General features: G+C 43.3%; 1 protein-coding gene and 1 long non-coding RNA gene across 4 annotated transcripts in view; one reads left to right on the top strand and one right to left on the bottom strand.

Annotated features, from left to right (window-relative positions):
* Positions 1-8,809: 8,809 nt before the first annotated feature.
* Positions 8,810-14,794, bottom strand: LOC102058923 (C-C chemokine receptor type 4). 3 transcript variants are annotated; one of them, XM_055710200.1, is made up of 3 exons: positions 14,523-14,794; positions 11,473-11,591; positions 8,810-10,293 (listed from the first exon to the last, which is right to left on the bottom strand). In XM_055710200.1, exon 3 carries the CDS (start codon positions 10,276-10,278, stop codon positions 9,202-9,204), a length of 1,077 nt encoding a protein of 358 aa, XP_055566175.1. In that variant the 5' UTR covers positions 10,279-10,293; positions 11,473-11,591; positions 14,523-14,794; the 3' UTR covers positions 8,810-9,201. The 3 variants fall into 3 exon arrangements, with proteins under 3 accessions (XP_055566175.1, XP_055566177.1, XP_055566176.1); XM_055710202.1 differs by lacking the exon at positions 14,523-14,794 and adding an exon at positions 11,872-11,896; XM_055710201.1 differs by lacking the exon at positions 14,523-14,794 and adding an exon at positions 11,844-11,892.
* Positions 12,083-21,286, top strand: part of LOC129736069 (uncharacterized) — a 22,485-nt gene continuing 13,281 nt past the window's right edge. Inside the window, exons 1-2 of the long non-coding RNA XR_008732246.1 lie at positions 12,083-14,543; positions 17,167-17,260. This is a non-coding gene — a long non-coding RNA (uncharacterized LOC129736069). The remainder of the gene's footprint in view (positions 14,544-17,166; positions 17,261-21,286) is intronic.

Raw genomic sequence — 21,286 nt, 5'->3', positions numbered from 1 at the left:
TACTGGTAAAGGTGAATGATGCTGGGCTCTGTAGTTTTCAGATTTTCATAGCTACAAGAGGAAAATTTTACATGAAAGAAAGGAGGTGAACTGGGGTGAAGATTCAGCTCCCCTGGCTGGATGTGCAGGGTAGGGAAAATATATCCAAATCCTAACAAAAATCTGCCTAGTAGCAGCGCTGTGAGTACCTGTAACTGCTGGTACTTGCTGCCCAACTGCTTATCGTAGTCTTGTCTTCCATTTTATCTTTGTAATTCAACGTAGAAACCATGTTTTTTCTGAGTCCTTGATATGCATCATGTACTTTCAGTTGTTCATAAAATAATAATGCTAGATGATATGTGGTTTAGTTTCACTACGGTTTCTGGTGAGCAGGTACCTTCTTCAGAAATACCACCATGCTGTTGTACTTGTCCTGCAAGGTGATCAAAAGAACGTTCAGGGATCCCACCATTTCTTCTGTCTCTGAGTAATGAGTTTGTGAAGGGTCTGCCCTGGTGGCACAGAACACAAGAATGCTTTTATCTTAGGGGCTGAGGCTCAGGTCATATTATTTGTCTTTGTTTTCTTTTTCTCATTTAATGAAAATGTATTTTTTCATATAAGAATAATGGTACTGAGTTTGACTAAGCTCCATCTAGCCTTGTATCATCTTTTGAAGGCAAGCATATCTGATCATCTCTTTCTGGGTTTAAGCACCTAAAACTCTCAGGTGAAGTATTTTGTTCTTACCAAGTTGAGCTGAAATTTCAGTGCTTTTAAACTCTTTCTAGTAGAAGAGACTCAGCTTTGACTGCAGATTCAGCTGCTCCCTGCTTGCTCACCATGACTTGGTTTGGAAAAAAAACACACCTAAAACTCTAAATCTCTTACTCTGCAGTGCAAACTGTTGTACAGCAGTTGAGATTATTTAAAAGCATCAGCTCTCTTTGAACAATCTTGGCCTGTACTCCACAGCATATTTTGATTTAGGGGGCTACTTACTTATTGTCAGGCTGTATGCCTTTTGGTGCAAAAATGTGATGGTAGTTTGACTTGGAAAGAATGTTCCTGTTCTTATGAAATACTTAGGTTTTTTCTGCTACCTGTTTTAGTGTGTTCATGCAAATTGGCGAAACCCCCTGCTGATTGCAAGTGTCAAAATGTGAAGTAAATGAGGTAAGCAAGTCTAAAAGGGGTAGGGGTTTTGTTTGCAAACCTTCATGATTCAGGACAACAATTGCCCATTGCCTGAGAAATGTTAGGAAGAAATTGCTCAAAACCAAAGGCTTGTTTTTAGAGTAATGCATTGCAAAGCTGTTTTCCTCTTCTGTGGAAAGAGATGAAACTTTCTGGGCTGTGAGTAAAAGAGTGTGTATGGTTCGTGATGTCTTGTGACAATGCAAGAAACGTAGCAATGAATACACACATTTTTGTGTCTATAATAATGAATACACAGTTTCATTGTAGTATTTTTTATCTGCAAAGTGCCTTGTTTTAAAGGAGGGCAGTCTTGATTTCTGTGTAGCAGATGCAACAGTTGGATTCGCCAAGATCTCTGACAAAGCTGAAGGCTTTAAAAACAGCTTCTTTTTTTTTTTTTTTTTTTTTTAATGGAGAAGGATAAGGGTGCTACAGTCTCTTTTGGGGATATCTGCTCTGGTTGATAGTGGTTGGGCTACTACTACCCGGTTTAAGTCTGCAGCCCAATATGGTAAGGAAGCCAGTGCAGACGGTGGAAGCTGTCTACTAAGCTACAGGTAATAAAACATGGGATTTTTCTAAACAGAACCATTGTCTGCGTGAACACTGCTGGGGCCAGTTGTGTTCTGCCCCCATACACCGCAGCCTGTCTGTGTGGGACCCTCTGCATTTTTACTGTCACAAGGGCATGTCTGGCTGATGGGTCTGTACAAGGTCTCATGTACTGGATCCTCAGCCGCTGCTCTTGTTGGAGTACACCCATCTAGCTTGTGCAAGTCACTGCCCATGCAGATATGGCTTTTTCTGTGAAGGATCTCACTGATCTATTTTTTTTTTCACTGTTGTGTTGTTTCACTTTTCCTAAAGCAGTAATTTTGCGGTCTTGTGGCTTCAGGTCTAGAAAACATAGCAGATTTTTTTAGGAGGTGTCACCAAAATGAATATTGATACTAGCTACCTATTTGCTCCATTGTTAGGTAGTATCAGCTTTTCAACAGCTATTTCTTTAGAAGTGGTTAACGTTTCTAGAGCTTTTTTTACATTTTTTCAGGAACATGGAAGCCTATACATACACAGTGGTTTATGTTGGCATGACAGTTCATAAATTTGGGCAAGTGACCTCTTGAAAATCCAAGCCACCTTCAGTCACATCATATTATGACTGAAGTCTTTATTGTGAATTACCTTACAGAAAAGGTGGGCGTTATTTTTCTGACACAATTAGTAGTTCCCCTGTGTATGTACAAACCTGTTCTTGAAAGTTTAGAGAAAAAAAAAGTATATATTCTGCAGAACCTTGGATATTTGGTGCTGACCTTGCTTTCTCAGTCTCTGACACAAATTGTTAAGTAACTATCACTTAAGAGGTGCCCTTTCATGAACGCTAATTTGATGTTTTATTGTTTAAATTTTATTTACATAATCCCATTTTGTTAGAGTCTACAAAGTGGTGTAGTTTTTTACACTACAGAAGCAACAAAAGTTCATTTGCAAGGCAAATTCTCATGAGCAAAGTCCGTAGATTTCAAAAAAAAGAAAACAATAAAACCCCCTTTTTCTGTCTGTTAATCTTCCACAGTAACACTCATTACTGAAATTTTGCTTCCAGTGCTAGCTTTTTTCTAAATTCTGGCATATTCCTATGGTTATGTGGGATAAGGTACTGATTGAGCAGTGCAGTGGATTTATTCTGTTAGTTTTAATAAAGACTAGTGTGTTAAACAAGACAAATCCATGAGTTCTTTCTACAATTTTTGTTTACATGAGAACTTTGAAATTATTTCCCCCATCAGAATCAAATTAGTAAGAGTTCAGAGTAGAAGTAATGAAATGTATGTCAATAACATTGAAAAAACTCTGTGCTTACTCTAAAATAGTTTTAATATGAAGTGGAATCATGATGCAAACAATAGCATTGGTTAAAAGGTGTAGATTGTTAGCTAATGCAGCTGCTGCTAAAAATCTATTCTTTCCAGTGTTCAGATTTTCATGGAAGCAACCAAACCATAGAATGGTTTGGGTTGGAAAGGACCTTTTAAAGATCATTTAGTCCAGCCCCCCTGTACTGAGCAGGGACATCTTCATCAAACTGCCTTTTCAAATGCAAAATGTTCTGCCAGTGTAGACACAAGAAGATGGGCATCCTACTTGGGTGACCACTTCGTTGGAGAATGTGAGCTTAAGCTGGAGAGCAAGTTAATAGGTTTACTCCATGTGACTGTGGGAGAGGAGGTTGTGGTGTGCACATTCATGCAAAAAGCCAGAGCAGGAGCAGATGGGAGCCAGCCTCCCCAGGGGGTGGGGGTGGGGGGGGTGTTGGGGTTTCCCTAATATTTCTGAGGAAAGGAAGCGAATACTGACCTGTGTTATGCAAGGATGGGTTGGTGAAGCAGAACTGAGGAGGAAGCAGCCTAAATCCAAACTTCCTTTTTCTTTCCTTTTGTGGACTCTTCAGCCCCTTCTCTGTAGCATTGCAGGTTTTTGTATGACACCTCATGCTACGGGTTTCACTTTTCTGGAAAGTGTAAACAAGATTTTTTTGATAGCAAGGGTAGACCTGTGCTCTGCAACTTCTTAGCACTCTTTGTCTGCAGGACCTTGCAATCACACAGCTTTATTTTCTTTCCATTCCTGGTGCTTGTGAATGAGCAGCAAGGGCATAAGCAACAGGAAAACCCATGCTTCTCTTTGTTCTCTACATGTTTTTTACAGCTTTCCCACATACTTTGGTAGTGGAAAAGACAAGTCATTCAGTCTTACTTGTGGTCAAATTTCAGTTTACCAGTTATGAGCAAGTACAGAGATCAATTGTGGTCTGTCTTCACTTTAAGACACTTTTGTGTTACTACTAGCTGGTACTGCTCTTATTTGTGTGTGATGGCGACAGGTTAAAAGTCAGGGAGGGACCCTTTCTTTGATCTACCTGCCCAAACCACAGTGCTTCGAGAGAAATACGCTTTTCCTGCAGGGATGTCCATCCGTTGTTTCAATCACTGTCCCAGGTGCAAAAGTCTCTTCCTGAACTTGGATGCTTGGGGTTTCTCAGAAAATGCTGATCAAATGCCACTGGCCTTTTTTGAGCAGAAGAGTAGATCTGATAATGTCAATCTTCCTTCAGTCTTTGTTGTCTTACAGGTTGCTGGCAGCACCGAGTGTACCTTTTATGAGGGTTTCATATCTGTGGAAATATCAGATTCTTGCAGATCAGATTCTTGATTACTTGCTGTAGTTGTTAAAAGCAAAAGCAAGGAAACAAACTTCCTGGAATTTCAAAAAATTTGTAATGCTTTAGTAGTTCTTATTTTGCAACACCTGAAATAACAAAAGGCGTGCAATATGCAGTTACCGAGGTATGTATACTGAATGCATGCTGGTACTTGTTTTGAAACAAGAAACCAAAGCGCAGAGAAACTTCAACCCGTCGAAGATGACCTGAAACAAAAAAACAAAATGAAAAAAACAACTGGCACAAAAACTAAAGGAGTCTGATGCATTGATTAATCACTTATTTGGGCTGCATTTACCCAGAGGGCGATTTTTTTTTTTTGTCACATGCAAACAGGGATCCTTGCTTTCTGATGTTCTAAGACAGACAACACCATCTGTGCCAGCAAAGAACATCTTTTACTGGAAGATGGCGTTAGCTTCGTCTTCATCCACTTACCTTCAGATACCCTTCATATTAACCTGTGGTCTTCCTTGCAGAATCTGGATCCAGACAGGGACTTGCCTGGCTGGGTCATCTCAAATTTGACTACCAGAAAAGGCACAGTATGGGCAGCTCTTACCTGGAATGCCCCTACCCAACCTGAAATGTGAATCTTCCCCAGTGAGAGCTAGGAGGGCCCCGAGATTCTGACAAAAATGTGCTTTTTGCTCATAATATCTGAGCTCTTGTTCTGTGCCTCACCTCCCCTAGCTGGAAGATAGCAGCTTTTAAAAAAATAAGGCCAAGTGGCCAGTGATGCAGAAGCGAAGACATTAATTATTCTTTTCAGTAGAGATATACCATATACATGCTGCCATTTCTGAGAGTTCAAAGGAGGATCAGAAATAAAGAGGAAAGCCTGACTGTGGCCTGTGAGCAATATTCTTTTGAGGTGAGCATGTGAGGGTTGTGTGGAGAGATATGCTCTGCCAAGAGTAAGAGAACAGCATCATTGGTTGGTCATGCCAGTGGGACTTGGCAGGAGACTTGGATTTTGATGGTCTGGAACAGATGAAGGGCTTTTCTACTCTTGAGCCTCATTTCTGTGAGAAGTGTCTTTGACTCAGTGACTGTCCCATAAGATGGGATTTTGTTGACTTTTCTGATGGGTATTGCTGCTGCTGAATGACTGTGAAAAAGGAAATCATCCTGGAAGGATTGATCCCGGTGTCTCCTCCTTGATAATGCCTGCTCCATCAGGAGTGATTTCTCCATGACTGCCACTATCCCCTGCATATGTTATTGCTGTGTTACAGTAAGATGACTGCAGATATGACCAGCACTATATGACCTTTGAATGGTCTTATCAGTTATGCGAATGCTAGAAATCTCACCGCGGTTATATTGACTGTTCATTTCCAGTCTCCTAATCAAAAGTTTCTCTCATGCCTGGAGTAGTGGAGTCCTGTTGGGTTCTTTGTCAGCATTGCCTTAAGCTCCGTTTTGATGATACGGCCCTTGATTTCTACCTGTAAATCAAGTAAAATGGAAATGTTTGCGTAAGGGATGGGAATTAATATGGCTGTGTTGAGAGAGGTATTGGATAAAACTGGAGCTCCTGGAGGAAAAGGTGTGAGTGTAGATCCCTGCTGGCAGTTTTAGACTGGAAGCATCCTGGTAACAGATGAGCACTGTAGTGCCTATTGAACTGTACTCTCCTTCAGACTAGGTGTGCAGAGCTGGTGCTGGGACAGTGGAAAGTAGTAATAGTACAGGAAGGAGAATAGCAGTTCCTCACAGGCTCTCAGAGGAGCAGACTGGGAGGAAGCTGCTGACCATGATGCTGCTTCTGCACAATTAAAAGGGATGAAGCCATTTTTCAGAATAAAAGATAAGCATGTAATGTTTAGGGAGTTACTGTGGTGGCCTAAACACTGTATGAAAACAAACCAACCAACTTGTTTTTCACCGTTTCATCATAATTTGTATTTAATATAATTAAGCTGATTTTTCCCCTCATCTGTCTTTCTGTGATGGCTTAGCACAACTGAAGAGAGGACGCAGGCTGGCCTTCCGAGGAACCCTAATGTAAAATTGTGGGTTTAAGAATGAGTCAGCTTTGCTTCACTCAAATGTCTGTCCATTGCCTTTCATGGTTCAGCAGGTCTCATCATACCATCATTCATTGCTTGGAAACTCGTGTTCAGCTAAAATGACACTTTTGGTCAACTGACACTTTGAAAATCCCAGCTTTATTTTTGTCTGTATTAATACTACTATCTCGTCCTTTCTTATTTCAAAGCCCTCTCTCAAAAGAGGAGTGGCAATATCCACTGTAGCTCGGGGCATGGGGGAGGAGGATTTGTTCCAGGTAACAGAGGAGAATGCCACCAAGGTTTGATGATCTCCCAGGGTGTGGGTTCCTGAGCAAATCACTTAAAGGTGAGCTCCCCCTTGCACCCAGTTCAGCAGACCTGCTCAGAGCACAGTTTTCAGAATGATTGCTTGTCCAGCACGCGCATTGTAGTGATAACTGGGAGGAGTGGAAGAGGTTTTCTGGACAGAGATGCAAAGACTGCATTCACCCAGAGGGAGATCTGATGGTGCCAGGCACCCTCTGCACCAAAGGCACGTGTGCGCAGGCAGCGGGGGCACAAAGCGACGCAAGGATGTGCAGCATCTTTGAGTTCTGCGTGGAAAAGGGGCTTTACGCTAGCTCTGTTTATGGCGATGCTGCTGGGTGCGGCCTGTGAATTCCACACATGAGCAGATTCAGCACCCTTCCCCACCAAAGGGTGTGTGCCCAGAGCCGGACCAGCCTGCAAGCTGTTGGCCATCTCAGTGCCATTCCTCAACACTGCTCTTAGCTCTGGCTCTCTCTTATCTCACGGTTTTCTCATCAAGGGCCTATGGCTTCCTTTTTGCTTGCTGACCATCGTTTTGCCAGGCCAGCACAGGCAGCCCTTCCCCTGGTCTGCAAAGATTTCTCAAAAGGACCTGTTTATTCTTATTGACTAGAGGAATCACAGAGTAGGACCAAGAAAAAAGTAACTGCGGTGCGCTGTCTGCCTTCCAGGTTAGTCTATGCACTTGAGTGATGAATAGCTCAACAGTTCACAGTACCTGTGCTCTCAGTATCACATCTGTGAGGACAATGTGCCAGCTTGGGAGTGACGTGCTGTTGGGTTCAGTGACATCTGTGAAACTTTGAAGCACCTAACACTTGCAATTTGTCATCCTCTTCCTTTTCAAAATAGGTAACGGATGGCTTTGCCCACCCCTTACAACAGTTTTTCCCAACTGGCTTACTCAGTGGCTTGTAAGGTTTTGAGTAGTAGTATTTTATTTTCTTGGGAAGACACTTCTTGCCACAAGGAACATGTTCCACGGCTATTCTCATTATCTGCATTAATGCAGATCTTTACTTGTCAGTGAAGAACTGCTAATGGCAATGCATTCCCAAACTTAATTATGATGGATGTGTGTGTGTGCATGAGTATTTAAGTGTGCTGCTTTTTATTTTCAGTCTTGTGTCATGAGTGAGGTCACATGAAGGTGAGCTTCCACTTACATTTCTTATTAGGGTGATGAGAACAGTGGCACTGCAACATTTTTACTTTTCTTCTCCAGCCCTTTCCTGATGCATTTGAATGTCTTGTCTGGTCTTTGCAGCCATAGCTGAGTGCTTTGTTATTGATAGCCTAAGAAAAATAAGGCTTCCTGCTGAATGGTGGTTGTCCAGCAAAAAGACACACTAGAAATATCTTGAGATACCTGTTTTTCAGCTCTTACTTTGTCTGCTACCACATTACTCTTAATTATTTTTGTGCCAAAATCTAAACATTGTTATGTGAGTTTCCTTCCTGTTCCAGATCTCTGATGAATGTCATGTAGATCTGTGAGTGGCTGCTTGGGGCGTCACGCTCTAAACCTTTTGCTGTTATCAAACGCTAGGATTCATTGTGTGTTTTCTAAGTTATGACAGACGATTTCTACAAAACCAGTGAATGAAGATTGAGTCTTGGGGTTAAGTACTTTTGGAACAAAGAACATTGACTTTAAAAGAAACACTTTTAACCTAGATGCTTCCAACTTACTCACACATGCTGGAAAATAATTTTTTTAATGCTTTTTTATTCAAAAATGTTACACATTTTCTATGTTAATTTTGGATAGCAATTCTGTATTTTAATTACAGTGATAAAGTAATTCAGAATGCCCATATATACACGTACACATAGGCATATGTGGTGACTTGGACACCTAAGAGAAAACGTGTCTATAAGACTATGTAATGCATTTGCTTTGCGTCTTTGTGCACATAAAGAATTTTTCTGTCCTTTTTCTTAATGATTGAGGGTGTATCCTCCCCTGAGATGAAACGTTTAATGGTAAGAGGTATTGTTAATAGCTTGCTAATAGTCAGAGCGAACAAGTCCTACACAAATCAACTGTAGAATAAAGATATGGTAATAACCATCCTATTCAAACAAATATATTTTCCAAATGCACATACTGATAACAAGCAGCTCTCTCTCCTCTGCCCCTCTGTGTAGGCCAATCTCTGTCTTGATGCTTGTGAAGAAGCAGCACAGCATATAGTGCTTTGCTGAAAGCTGAGGCTGCTGTTACGTCTGAGCAGTGATCTGTAATTGCAGCAGATAAAACCTGCATGTCTATCTCCCACATTGCACATCTAGGACACCTTCTGTCATAACATTCAGAAAATCTAGAAGCAGAAATCAAAGCTGAAGTAATTAATTATCTGGCAGTAGCTTATTGTGAAATGCATGTGCATTTGTTTAGCTTTTCAAAGTTCCTGCTTTTGTCAGTTTGTTTGGTGGTGAGTTCAGTGGCTGATCTGAAACACATTACAGAGCATCTTGATCCCCTGTAGATTGCGTGTGGAATGAATTAGTAGATTCAGTGTGGTAAGTGATGTGAACTCCGCACCACTTGCAAATAACTCCAGGTAACCGCCAGTTCTTAAAGAGCATCTTCAGGTACTTCTTAAATTTTTCTCCCATGAAGAAGTAGATGACCGGATTGAGGCAACAGTGAAAAAGGCCGAGGATTTCTGTTACCTGGAAAGCATAGTCCAGATTCCTGCTCGCTTGACAGTCTCTAATGACTCCCACAGTTTCCAGCACTTGTAAAAAAATAACAATGTTGTAAGGGGTCCAAAAGAAGAAGAACATGATCATGACAGCAAAGATCATCTTCACAGCCTTATTCTTTTTCTCATTTTTACAGTGAACTAATGTTTTAATAATCATGGAGTAGCAGAATGTCATAACTATAAAAGGGATTAGGAGCCCTAGAATGTTGATTTCCAAAGTGGAAAAAAGTTTCCACGTTGTGAAATTACCTGGATATCTCAGCTTGCAGGTAGTATAATTGTGTTCATTAAAAGATTCTCTAAATACAAGTTCTGGAACTGAGGCCGAAAGAGCTACTAGCCATACAACAAGGCTAGTAATCAAGCCATGGAAAGCAGTCCTTGCTTTCAAAGAAAACACTGCACGAACAATTGCTAGGTATCTGTCTATGCTCATAAGCGTAATAAAAAATATCCCACTGTAAAACCCAACCAGGTAGATCCATGAAATGATTTTACACCAGGGAGTTCCAAAAACCCATTGGTCTATCGTGAAATAAGACCAGAAGGGCAAGGATAAAACAAAGAGCAAATCGGAGATGGCAAGGTTTAGCAGGTACACGTCAGTCATGCTCTTCAGCCTCTTGTATTTGAAGAGGACCACAATGACCAGAACGTTTCCTGTGAGCCCGACCAGGAATACTAGGGTATACAGAACAGGTAGGAAGGAGGCTGCAAACCTCTTGACGCTTTCCTTACTGCATGGTTTTGGAGCATCATTGTAATTATCGTAGTAGTCATAGAAGGTTGAGATTTCAACTTCAAAGGACTCTGTACTTGAAGAACTCATGTTTTCCCCCAGGTCCTGAGAAAGAAAGAATATAAAAATGCTAGTGACTTTCAGTGCCTGAAGACCGTGTGCTTACTCTGCAAGCCTGCATCACTAGCAGAGACTGACTGCCAGTTCCAGCACGCTTCTCATTACAGGTTCTCAAATGCTATTTAAGCATTATGGGATGCATAGGCACACTTGCAAAATATACTGTCCTTAACGTGCATGTGCATAGTCCTTGGAACACTGCAACTTGGATGTCAAGCACACAGAGCACACTGTTCAAGTGGTGGAGAGGAAAGCAAATAATAAGGAAAGGTACAGGCCACAGATATCAAATCAGAGAGGGAGGAATCCTTTGTGGGATAAAGTAAAAAGCAAAGGCACTATTCACAGCAGTTCAGGATTTCACCCGCTTTCCTAATCAGACAAACATCACTGTAAGAAGTTTGTCTTCATAAGTTGACCCTTCTAATGAAATTAAGCTTACTGAAAGCTGATGTGAGTTTTCAGTCAGTGCTGTTTTCTGTGGCTAACAGAAATGTGTCATTTTCATATGTACTTTTCTAATAGGCAGAGACAGAGTTTTAAGTGATGTTAGTTTGAAGTAACTAACTTGGACACAGTGCGACTATATTGCTTATGTATTACTCTGTGTGTTATTCCCATAACAGCGTCATTTTTTTTAGCCTACTGTACCAAAATTTTTCTAAGTCTGAGTTATGTTCTTCCCCTTTATTTTTTTTAATAGAAAACAGAAGAGTTGAGTATAGTCGCTTTAGTTGTCTTTGCGCCGTATGTTGTAACAAACATTAACTATCATTAACCTGACCCCTTCTGTGTGTAGGTAGTTCCAGGCATGACACCTCTCTGGCCTCCAGTTCCGTTCTGTTATACACAGAGAAGAATTTTATCTGAATTACGAGTCACAGGGTCAAAACTGTTTGACACCAATGGTCTAGACATGACAGTTTCCCAACAGCTGCACCTAGACATACCTGAATTTAATCTAGATTCAGCATAATATACTTAAATATTTAAAACTGAAAACATGCTCACAGAACACACATACACCCACTTCTGATGATGCAGGATTCTTTAAAACTGGTTACCTTAGCAGCAGCAAAAGGTAAATGAAAAAGCATTACATTCACGCACATGATGAGTATACGATACACAACTGTTTCAGCAACTGCAGTTTTTTAATTTTACCTTTTCCTTCCTTCTCAGATGATGTGAAGAAGCTTCTTTGCTCTAAGTGTGCAGAATCATTTGCTTCTCACCGGGTAGCTCTGAGAGGCAGGTGCTGCCCACACAGTGATATCCAGCAGCTGCAAAAAGCAGATGTCACTAAATAGCTGCCTGTCTCTCTTAACGGAAACTTTGTACTTCCTTACAGATTGTATCACAAGTGCTTTTCTCCCCAGTGCTCATAAGAGCTGGTCCCTTAAATTCAGAAATAAATTTAAATACGTCTTAATGTGTAAGAAAATGCGAAGTTCCCACTGAGAGCCTGATTACTGAGTTAAAACAGCTTCATTGTATGCAATAATCGTTAAAATAGATGTCACTAAGCAGCTCACATTCCCCAGAAGCCTTATTCTTTCTTACGGGTTGTAAAATGCATCTTGACGTTTGATTATTCTATTCTGCAATTACCTGTAGTGAGCAAGAGGAGGAAGGCACTTTGTGCGTATGTGGAAGGGGTGTTTCTAGTCCCCCTCCTTCAGATAACTGATTTTGCAAATTATGCTGTGTACCTGTAGAAGAAATGAGCTGTATAGATTTAGTAGGGAAGGCTCCTTTTATTCATTGTTGTTTGATTTTCCTAACTCCTATTTACCTTGCTAAAAAAAGAAATGAAGGCATGTTAAATTCATGCTAACTTTTTGCTTGATGTCTCCTGTAGCAGGTTTTATGTACAGCAAATGTACTTCCTATCGCTGGCCTGGCACAAATGGTCGTAGTGGTCAGAATACCATATAAGAAATAGCATGTGTGTGCATGACAGTGTAAGGGCAGAGGGTGCTGAGGTTTGCCATAGTGCTTGTCACAGGGGGAAGCTCAGCAGCTTTTATGAACTTCTCCTGAAAGTGCAGTGGGCCCTGTCTGTCTTTTGGGGGATCCTGGAAAACGAGAAGGGAGCACAGAGGACATGTGCTAGCGAAATGGGATGATTTAGGGTCCTGCCAGCAGAACAGCTGTGCTAGTAGCTGGCAAGTGCTGCTCTCCTTTATGTTACAGTAGAGGCCAGTCAAGAGGAAGTAAAAGCCATTTCTCAACAGGGGAGGCTGCTTGCTTGTTCACAGGGGAACCTGAAGAGACACAATGAGAAGCAGAAACATGAAAGCTACAGGAGGTGGCTGGGAGGGTAGAAAGCATCATAGATCTCAGTCCGGGAGAGGCTGTATGTCTTGTAGTTTGACCTCCGGTGTTACTCTGCACACGGGTATAGCTTTTGTTCAGTTATGCTGTGTTGCTATTCCGTATGCCTCTGACGTTGTTACTCTGCCCAATGACTTCCATTTGGCTGAAGTGTTTCTTCCAGAAAAGCTTGATGTAAGGACAGCATGAGATGTGGGACATATTGGTTTCATGTTTCACCAGAATAAAACAATTGTATGGGAAGTAGCTTCTCAGTCATCTTTCACAGGTTGTATCTGTATTTAAGTCTGTCGCTGCGAGATGTTCCTCCACTGCAGGGTATTGCTCTGCAGATCATATATGTCTTCTCTTCAGTTTGCTGGCAGACCTTTAAAGATGTCAACATCGCGTGAGCAGGCAATGCTGTGGTACCATTTTCATCAGCTCTGCTCAGAGAAACTAGAAGCTGTTCCTGTTGCTGCTGTTGTGTCTGTCCAGGGGCCTCACTAATCTCTTCTTTGATGTGTTCTCGTACTAGGGGCACAAGTTCAGCTCTTCACCCACAATTACAATGACCAAATCTTTCTTTAAGCATCTGCTTTTCAGGAAAAAAACCACCTTTTGCTCTGCAGGCATTGTTCTTTCTTAGTTTGTGCTGTAATGTTTTTGGCTCGGTAAACCACTATGCATCTGTGTGCTTATCTTGTCCCGCTCAGTATTTTCTACTCCATCAAACTAGGCATCTCCTTTGAATTTCATCAATGGTAGTTTTTTCTTGATTTCCAGATGAAGTAGTGAATATAAGTGAATCCAGATACGATCTCTTTTCTAGCCTGTAAGAACACTTCTTAGTTAAGGGATGATTTCCCATCATCAGCTACCTCTTGAGATCTGGTGACCTGTCCATAGCACACATGCCATACTTCAGATATGCTTCTGATCTTTCAGTCATACTGGTAGCAGGGACCAAAGTCTGCATCCTTATGAATGCCAGTTTGGCACTATTCATACGACAGTGGCCTGAAGAAAGGACCTATCTGACATACTGCCTTTTGCTTAGTACTAGAATTCCCAGCAGAGAATGCTTTCTAAGCAGCTCTTTGTATCTGCTTGCTGCCTTGTGGTGAAAGCTGGGCTGCTACCACCGGAGGAGTAGGGCAACAAAGGCTCCTTCTCGCACACCTGTGCGACTGTGGTGAGGTGGAGACGAATGGCTGGACCACACTGTCTTGCAAAGCAGCGGCTGTGTTGGAGAAGCCTGCCATACCAATGCATTTCATCCTGCATAAGCAAATGAGAAGGTCTGTCTTTGTAAGGAGACTCGGCAAGAGGGGGTGTCTGCAGAAAGAGGAATGCTCTGCCACAAAAAGAGGAGAATGGTTGTGGCTACAGATGGTGAAAACTTCGGATGTGTGAACTCCAGAAAATGAAGCTAAAAAAATACCTGCTAGTCATGCAAATCAAGAAGATAAAAATGAAGCCTGAAACACCTGATAGTTTACAGATGAAAAGAGCCCCTGGGAGAGCCCGTGAGGAAAACTACAGAGAAGACAAACATAAAGGAAATCTCTAAGCAAATGAGATGATGCAGAAAATGGATGAGAGGTGTTGTGAGTGAAGATCCTGCAATGGCTTGGAGAGAAAGAGGAGTGAAAGGGACTAAGCATAACTGTAGTCCATAGTAGAGGAGCTCTGAGTTCCCTTCTAACGTGGCAGCATGTCTTTTTTTCATCTCCTATTTGGTGAAGAAGAACCTGGCACAGACTAACAAAGGGGGAATAGCAGGAGGCAGCAAGGCTATGAGGAAAGGGGGAAAAGGATCTCGGTGAGATGTAGAGGATGTTGCTGTAAAACTGACAGATTGGCAGGGGAAGGTGAGAAGAAAGAAGTCGTCTTACCTCTTTGCTAGATGGTATCAGGTATGTGGCACTGACCAAATAAATCATGAGAGTGTGGAGAAGTGGACCAAACCTGATTTGCCTGACTGGGAGGAGATTAACCTTTTTTATGGGATGGAGAGAGGCACGTTAAAACCAACAGAAGGGAACTTAATAAAAGCAAAAGCAGAACAACCCACACCATGAAAACCTTGCTTCTCAACAAAAGATATTTCAGCCACTCCCACTTTTACGGAAAGTCTTAGCATTAACTTGCCATTTTACAGGATGCTTAAGAGTCTTGCCCAGGGAAGAACTAGAGATGGATGTTTATCTAATCTGCTAGTTAGGCTGTAAGATACCACTGATACGCCAGTGCACCATCCATTCCCTCTGATATCAGTGTTGGCCATAGATGAGGGTTCGGAAGTGTTTATTAGAGAAGTTCTCATCCAGAAGAAACTGCCTCAGGAGAGAAGCAGGTGATGGTAACTAAAGATAGCCAACTATTGCATGAATCAGTATTTTGACTGATTGTGTGGATCGGCGCAGGATCCAGGCCACCAGAGTCACAGCTGGATAAACAATTACCTTTCTCAATAAACTGTTGTCTTCGTCAGGTGGCCAACCCCTTCTTGTGTGGTCAGGGTTTGTGCAGTTCTTTTGCAATTCCAGTGAATTTGAATCACAGTTTGCATATGTGTAGTTCCCACCCTTGCTCATTAGCAAAGTGTTTGTGCCACCTCTTCGTTGTGCAGTTCCTTTCTTTGTAATCTTTGCTTTATTCCATATTTCCTGTGCATGACTAAAACTGCAGCAATCTGAGAGAGAACTAAAAAAAAAAAGGAAAATGAATTAATTTCCTGTCTACACGTTGTCCCAGGTGATTCACTCATAATTTACCTCAAATCTTTTTGAACATACAAATTCCCTTTGGCTGAGACAGCTGTTTGTGCTGACAAGTGAGAGATTTAAACCCAAAATGTCTTTTCCTTTCTCAATACTGTTAAGTTGCAATTCCCTGCGTTTTTTTCGTTCAGTGGTCCAGTCCTAGGAATTCCGTTGTTTGTGTCCACTGGCAATTCTGTGAATGGTATTTGCCGTGGTTTTCCTCAATGTGATTTGCTTTTTTTCCATGTGCTGTGCTCATAAAGCTGCTGTATTCAGAATTCCTCATAAAAAAGAACTGAAACTTCAAACCTCAAACATCACAGAAACAATTTGTATTTTACAAACGCTGAATTTTACTTTGTTGTGTTTTGTTTTTTTTACAGAATCACTGCTGCAAAAAACATGAGTTGTATTCTTCCTAAGTGTGAAATGAGACCATGAGGAACTGTCTTTGTCTTGTTCAGTGATCTATCAAATATTCCCAAGATGTTTCTATAGTAAGATGAGAGATTTGGGCTGTTTCCACTCTGAGGAGCAGTTGATACCTGAAATAATTTTTTTTTCTTTTTTAAACATCTCAGCTAGTATCTAACCATCACTACGTTGTCCCCGTTAAAGGCTGGTCTCTCCTAAGGAAAAAAAAAAAAAAAAAAGACAGGGCAGCAGTGAGTAACAGAGGTCTGCTCAGGCCAGTCTGTTTGGTGCTTATTGCAGTGAGTTTAGATACAGAGGAATGATGGCATTCTGGCATACAGGCTTTGGTTTCTGTTTGCTTTGTGGTGGTCTCTAACACTGTAGTTGTTGGTCGTCTTAAAAAGCTTATTAAATGACTGGCCTTATCCTAAACATTTGCACAACAAGTATCTTTGCAGTCTCTCCTGCCATGGTCCTTACACAGCAGTTGTAACACAATGCAAGCTGGTTAGAAAAAACAAAGTATTTGCAGAGGATCAAGACTGAGAAAGAACCAATAATTGCTCTTATAAGTTAGTCTTCTTTCTATGTTTGCTGAGACCCAGGAACTGCCATCACACAGTAAAAGCCGTTTTGCTGCAAGTCCTCTTCAAGACAAGCTGTACAGCCAACTTCCATAGTACTCATTTCGCTTTTAGTAGCAAGGGATACCATTCAGGGCACTGAAATAAAACTGTGATAGCAACAATAAAAGGTTTTCATTGGAATTTCTCTCTCGTCTTGCGATTTGCAAGATATTCTGATGTGTTCTGTGAATCATTGATGAAACTGCTTGTAGCAAATGTAACATCCACAGACTCTGTGGATATTAGATTTGCTCTATAGCAGGCAAATTTAAAAAAAAAAAAACTCAAGAGAAATTGATATTTCTTCCAGCAGCAGAATGTAGTGACTAATTTCTTCTTACTTTCCATAAACATATGTTCGCACTGTGTTTGTTCATCAGTGACTCCAGTTGCTGGCCTGGGGTGTCCTCCTTAAATGACTTTTTAAATAGCCCAGTGTTTAATAATACCACCCTCTGGTGGAAATGCAAAGAAACCATTGACACTAAAGAAGGGCAGAAGCAATGGCAGAGCAAGCTTAGGACAGAGGGTCCTGCATGAGCAAGGGTTATTACAGGGGTAGTGAGAGGTTATGGTGACTCTGGAAATACTTGGCTCCAGGTGCTGTTAGCCTTGTGTAAAAAGATGTATGCCACTGCCTATAGCTGCCTTTTCTGGATCTGACTTACCTTAAACTCTGGCCTGTGCATTCACTGTCTTTATGGTATCTGGTATTTTGTCCATCCCTTGCACAGAAGCCTTCTGAAACCTGAGCTACCTGGAGGATCTGGAGAGCAGGGACCAGCAATGAGACCAAGAAGAAGGAACTTAACAAGAGACCAAGTGGTGGTGAGCCTTAATGATTCAAATGAGAGTTCCCTTAGAAAAAATCGGCTAACAGCAGTACAAGGGTACATATTTTCTAAGACAGGACCATAAGGAGGAGAGGGGCTACAACAAAGCAAAGACTCACTGAAGAGGGGCTCTGAACCACTCAGGGGTGATAACCTGGTCAAATTTTAGTCAGCTTTAATACTACCATTTACAAAATAGACAAACCCAGCTTTGAGCTGCCTCAGACCCCTTCCTTCCAGGCTAAAGAAAATGTGCTGGTGAAGGTCTTTCATCTTACTAGAAGGTCTGGTGAGACTCACAGAATGCTCAGGGCTGGAAGGGATCTCTGGAGATCATCTAGTCCAAGCCCCTGCTAAAGCAGGTTCTTCTAGAGCAGGGGTCCTCAAACTTTTTAACCAGGGGGCCGGCGCGCGGATGAAGTGGCAGGCAGTCATCTGCGGCTGCTTGGTTTCCCCCCCCAGCCCCCAGCTGGGGGGTCTGTAAATACCGGGGGCCGGATTGAGGACCCTGGGGGGCTGTATCCGGCCCACGGGCCGTAGTTTGAGGACCCCTGTCCTAGAGCAGGCTGCACAGAATCACGTCCAGGCAGGTTCTGAATGTCTCCAGCGAAGGAGACTCCACAACCTCTCTGGGCAGCCTGTGCCAGGGCTCTGTCACCCTCAGAGTGCAGAGGGTTTTGCTCACATTCAGAAGGAGCTGCCTGTGTTGCAGTTTGTGCCCGTTGCCCCTTTGCTGTCGCTGGGCAGCACTGAAAAGAGCCCGGCCCCGTCGTCTTGACACCTGCCCCTAAGATATTTGTATGCATCAGTAGGATCCCCCGTCAGTCCTCTCTTCTCCAGGCTGAACAGGCCCAGCTCCCTCAGCCTTTCCTCACTGGGGAGATGCTCCAGTCCCCTCATCCTCTTTGTAGCCCTCCACTGGACCCTCTCCAGTAGTTCTCTGTCTCTCTGGAACTGGTGAGCCCAGCACTGGACACAGCACCCCAGATGTGCCTCACCAGGGCAGGGCAGAGGGGGAGGATCCCCTCCCTCGACCTGCTGGCCGTGCTCCTGATGCAGCCCAGGACCCCGTTGGCCACAGGGCTCGCTGCTGGCCCATGGGCAACCTGCCATCCACCAGCACTCCCAGGTCCTTCTCTGCAGGGCTGCCCTCTGGCAAGTCTGTCCCAGCCTGCACTGGTGTGTGGGCTTGTTCCTCCCCAGGTGCAGGACCCTACATTTGCCTTTATTGATCTTCATTAGCTTCTTCTCCACCCAGCTCCAGCCTGTCCAGGTCTCACTGAATGGCAGTGCAGCCTCTGGTGAATCAGCCCCTCCTCCCAGTTCTGTATCACCCGCAAACTTGCTGAGGGCACACTCCATCCCTTCATCCAGGTCACTGATGAGTCAAGTTGACCAGGACTGGACCCAGTACTGACCCCTGGGGAACACCATTAGCTACAGGCCCCCAGCTGGACTCCGTGCCATTGATCACAACCCTCAGAGCTCTGCCATCAGTCAGCTCTCAGTCCACCTCGTTGTCCGCTCATCTAACCCACACTTCTGAGCTTACCTATGAGGATGTTATGGGAGATAATGTCAGAAGCCTTGCTGAGGTCAAGTAGACAACATCCACTGCTCTCTCGTCTACCTGGCCTGTCTTTCCGTCATGTCCCTAGAGATGTCCTAGGGAGATGTCCCTAGGAAGGGCTGGAAGAGCAATTCCTGTGCATGCTTAGCCAGTTCCCTACCCCTGAGTGTTTTTAGGCCATTAGCACTAATGCTTGAGGCCCTCCCAGTGGGAAATGCTCCCTGTTGCTGTGTGCTCCTGCTATAGCCAAGTTAGGGTCTATATTGCTCAGCAATTGCTCTGGACAAACGAGATGTCAGTGGGCTGGGGACAAGAGTGGTGCAACAACCTGCTCCAGGTGCCTTTTAGACATACCATGTCCTTCTAGTTTGCTCCTACCTGGTTAGAACCTGGAAAAATAATTGAAGCTGCAGCTCAGAGTTTCAAGCAGTCCTTACATGTAAGGAACTGTGCTGGTTAAGTGTGTAGGAAATTGCACATAGAAATAGCAGCACATGTCTGGCACTAGAGGGAACTGTCTTGTCAGCAGATGTGTAGAACGAGCTACTGTTCTGCTTCCTCAGCTTCCTCATTGTCTTTGAATGTGCCCTGCAAATCATGGCCATTGCAAACTGTGCTGCTGTTTCTTTGTGACATAGTGTGGTGGGCTGGTGCCCACCAAAGCTGCCCTATCACTCTCCTCCTCAACGGACGGGAGAAAAAATATAACGAAAGTCTTGTGGGTCGAGATAAGGACAGGGAGATCACTCAGCAGTTACAGTCACAGGCAAAACAGACTTGACTTGGGGAAAGTTAGCTTAATTTATTACTATCAAAATGACAAAAAAAACACTTTCCCCCCACCCCTCTCTTCTTCCTGGGCTTAACTTAATTCCTGATTTCTCTACCTCCTCCCCCCGAGTGGCACAGGGGGACTGGGAATGGAGGACCAGGAATGGAGGTTACAACACATGTTGTTTCTGCCACTTCTTCCTCCTCACACTCTTCCCCTGCTCCAGCGTGGGTCCCTCCCACGGGGTGCAGCCCCTCAGGCGCAGGCTGCTCCAGCGTGGGTCCCCCACAGGTCACAAGCCCGGCCAGCAACCCTGCTCCAGCCTGGGCTCCTCTCTCCACAGGTCCTGCCAGGAGCCTGCTGCAGCACAGGCTTTGCACAGATCACAGCCCCCTTTGGGCATGCCCCTGTTCTATCATGGGTTCCTCCACGGGCTGCAGGTGGATACCTGCTCCGCCATGGACCTCCATGGGCTGCAGGGCACAGCCTGCCTCACCATGGGCTTCACCACGGGCTGCAGGGGAACCTCTGCTCTGGCACCTGGAGCCCCTCCTGCCGCCCCCTGCACTGACCTGGGGGTCTGCAAGGATGCTGCTCTCATGCATTCTCACTCCTTTTACACAGCTGCAGGTTTTTTTTCACAGATTCCCCGACCCCGCTTCTTAAATATGTTCTCTCAGAGGCACTACCACTGTCACTGCTGGGCTCAGCTTTGGCCAGCGGTGGGTCCACCTTGGAGCAGCTGGCACTGGCTCTGTGGTTGTGGGGGTAGCTTCTGGCATTGTCTCACAGAAGCCACCCCTGGAGCCCATTGCTACCAAAACCTTGCCATGCAAATCCACTACACATGCTGCTGGGTTTAACTTTAATGTAGCAATTGCAACATTTATGGGCTACATGCAAACTTCTTGTGGGAGAAATGCAGCTTCTTTCTGTTGTCTGCATTATCCCAGCATATGGACCTATATACAGCTGAACTGTTGGGCTGCAGCTGAATATGGAGCAGTGACAAATGAGTATAACTTATCAGAGACTTAAAATCTGAGTGGGGCGGAGAACAGACTGTCCTAGTTACAGCTTCAGTTGGTAAGTAGATAATATACCCTGTATAGTGAAAAAGCTGTGGCAGAGTCTTTGCTTGCATTCTCTGTCCCATTCACTAACCTCTGCCTTCAGCGATATAAAGTTAATGTGCTCACACTTGGAAGTTTGGTAAATGCAAACTGTTCTTCACAAGCAAACCATTTCCCCCATGTCCAATGGGAGCTATTTTACAGTATTTCTTTTAGAAGGGGAATGACAAATGCAACATATTAACTACAGACATTTGTGTATTGAATATTAGTGTAACAAACATAATTATACAGAAACAGTTGGTGTGTATTCTTTTCTGCGTTGAAACCAACGTGTCAACACTGACACTGCAAAACCCAGGGCTTGAGGTTTGGGTGTGTATATGTTGAAAACCAAGCTCTTGCAGTAGTTAGCGATTGAATTAGGAAGTTCTTATTAACAATGGCAACAGAATTATTACCAGCTTCAACAGAAGCTGTATGTATGTGACAAGTGTCAAAAAACATCCTTTAATACTTACAAATTGTTCTCAATTTTATCTTCAATTACCAGATTTAAATTTCCAAATAGGAACTCTGGAATTCACAGGTTTTCGTTAGAGTTCC

This window comes from Falco cherrug, chromosome 4, assembly GCF_023634085.1.
Source record: "Falco cherrug isolate bFalChe1 chromosome 4, bFalChe1.pri, whole genome shotgun sequence".
In the NCBI taxonomy this organism is placed as follows: Eukaryota; Metazoa; Chordata; class Aves; order Falconiformes; family Falconidae; genus Falco; species Falco cherrug.
Note: the sequence above shows the minus strand (reverse complement) of the source record. Positions and strands in the feature narration are given on the sequence as shown.

What these genes read in the sequence shown, in the direction of transcription:
- LOC102058923 (XM_055710200.1), bottom strand. Translation starts at nt 10,278, where the DNA reads ATGAGTTCTTCAAGTACAGAGTCCTTTGAAGTTGAAATCTCAACCTTC.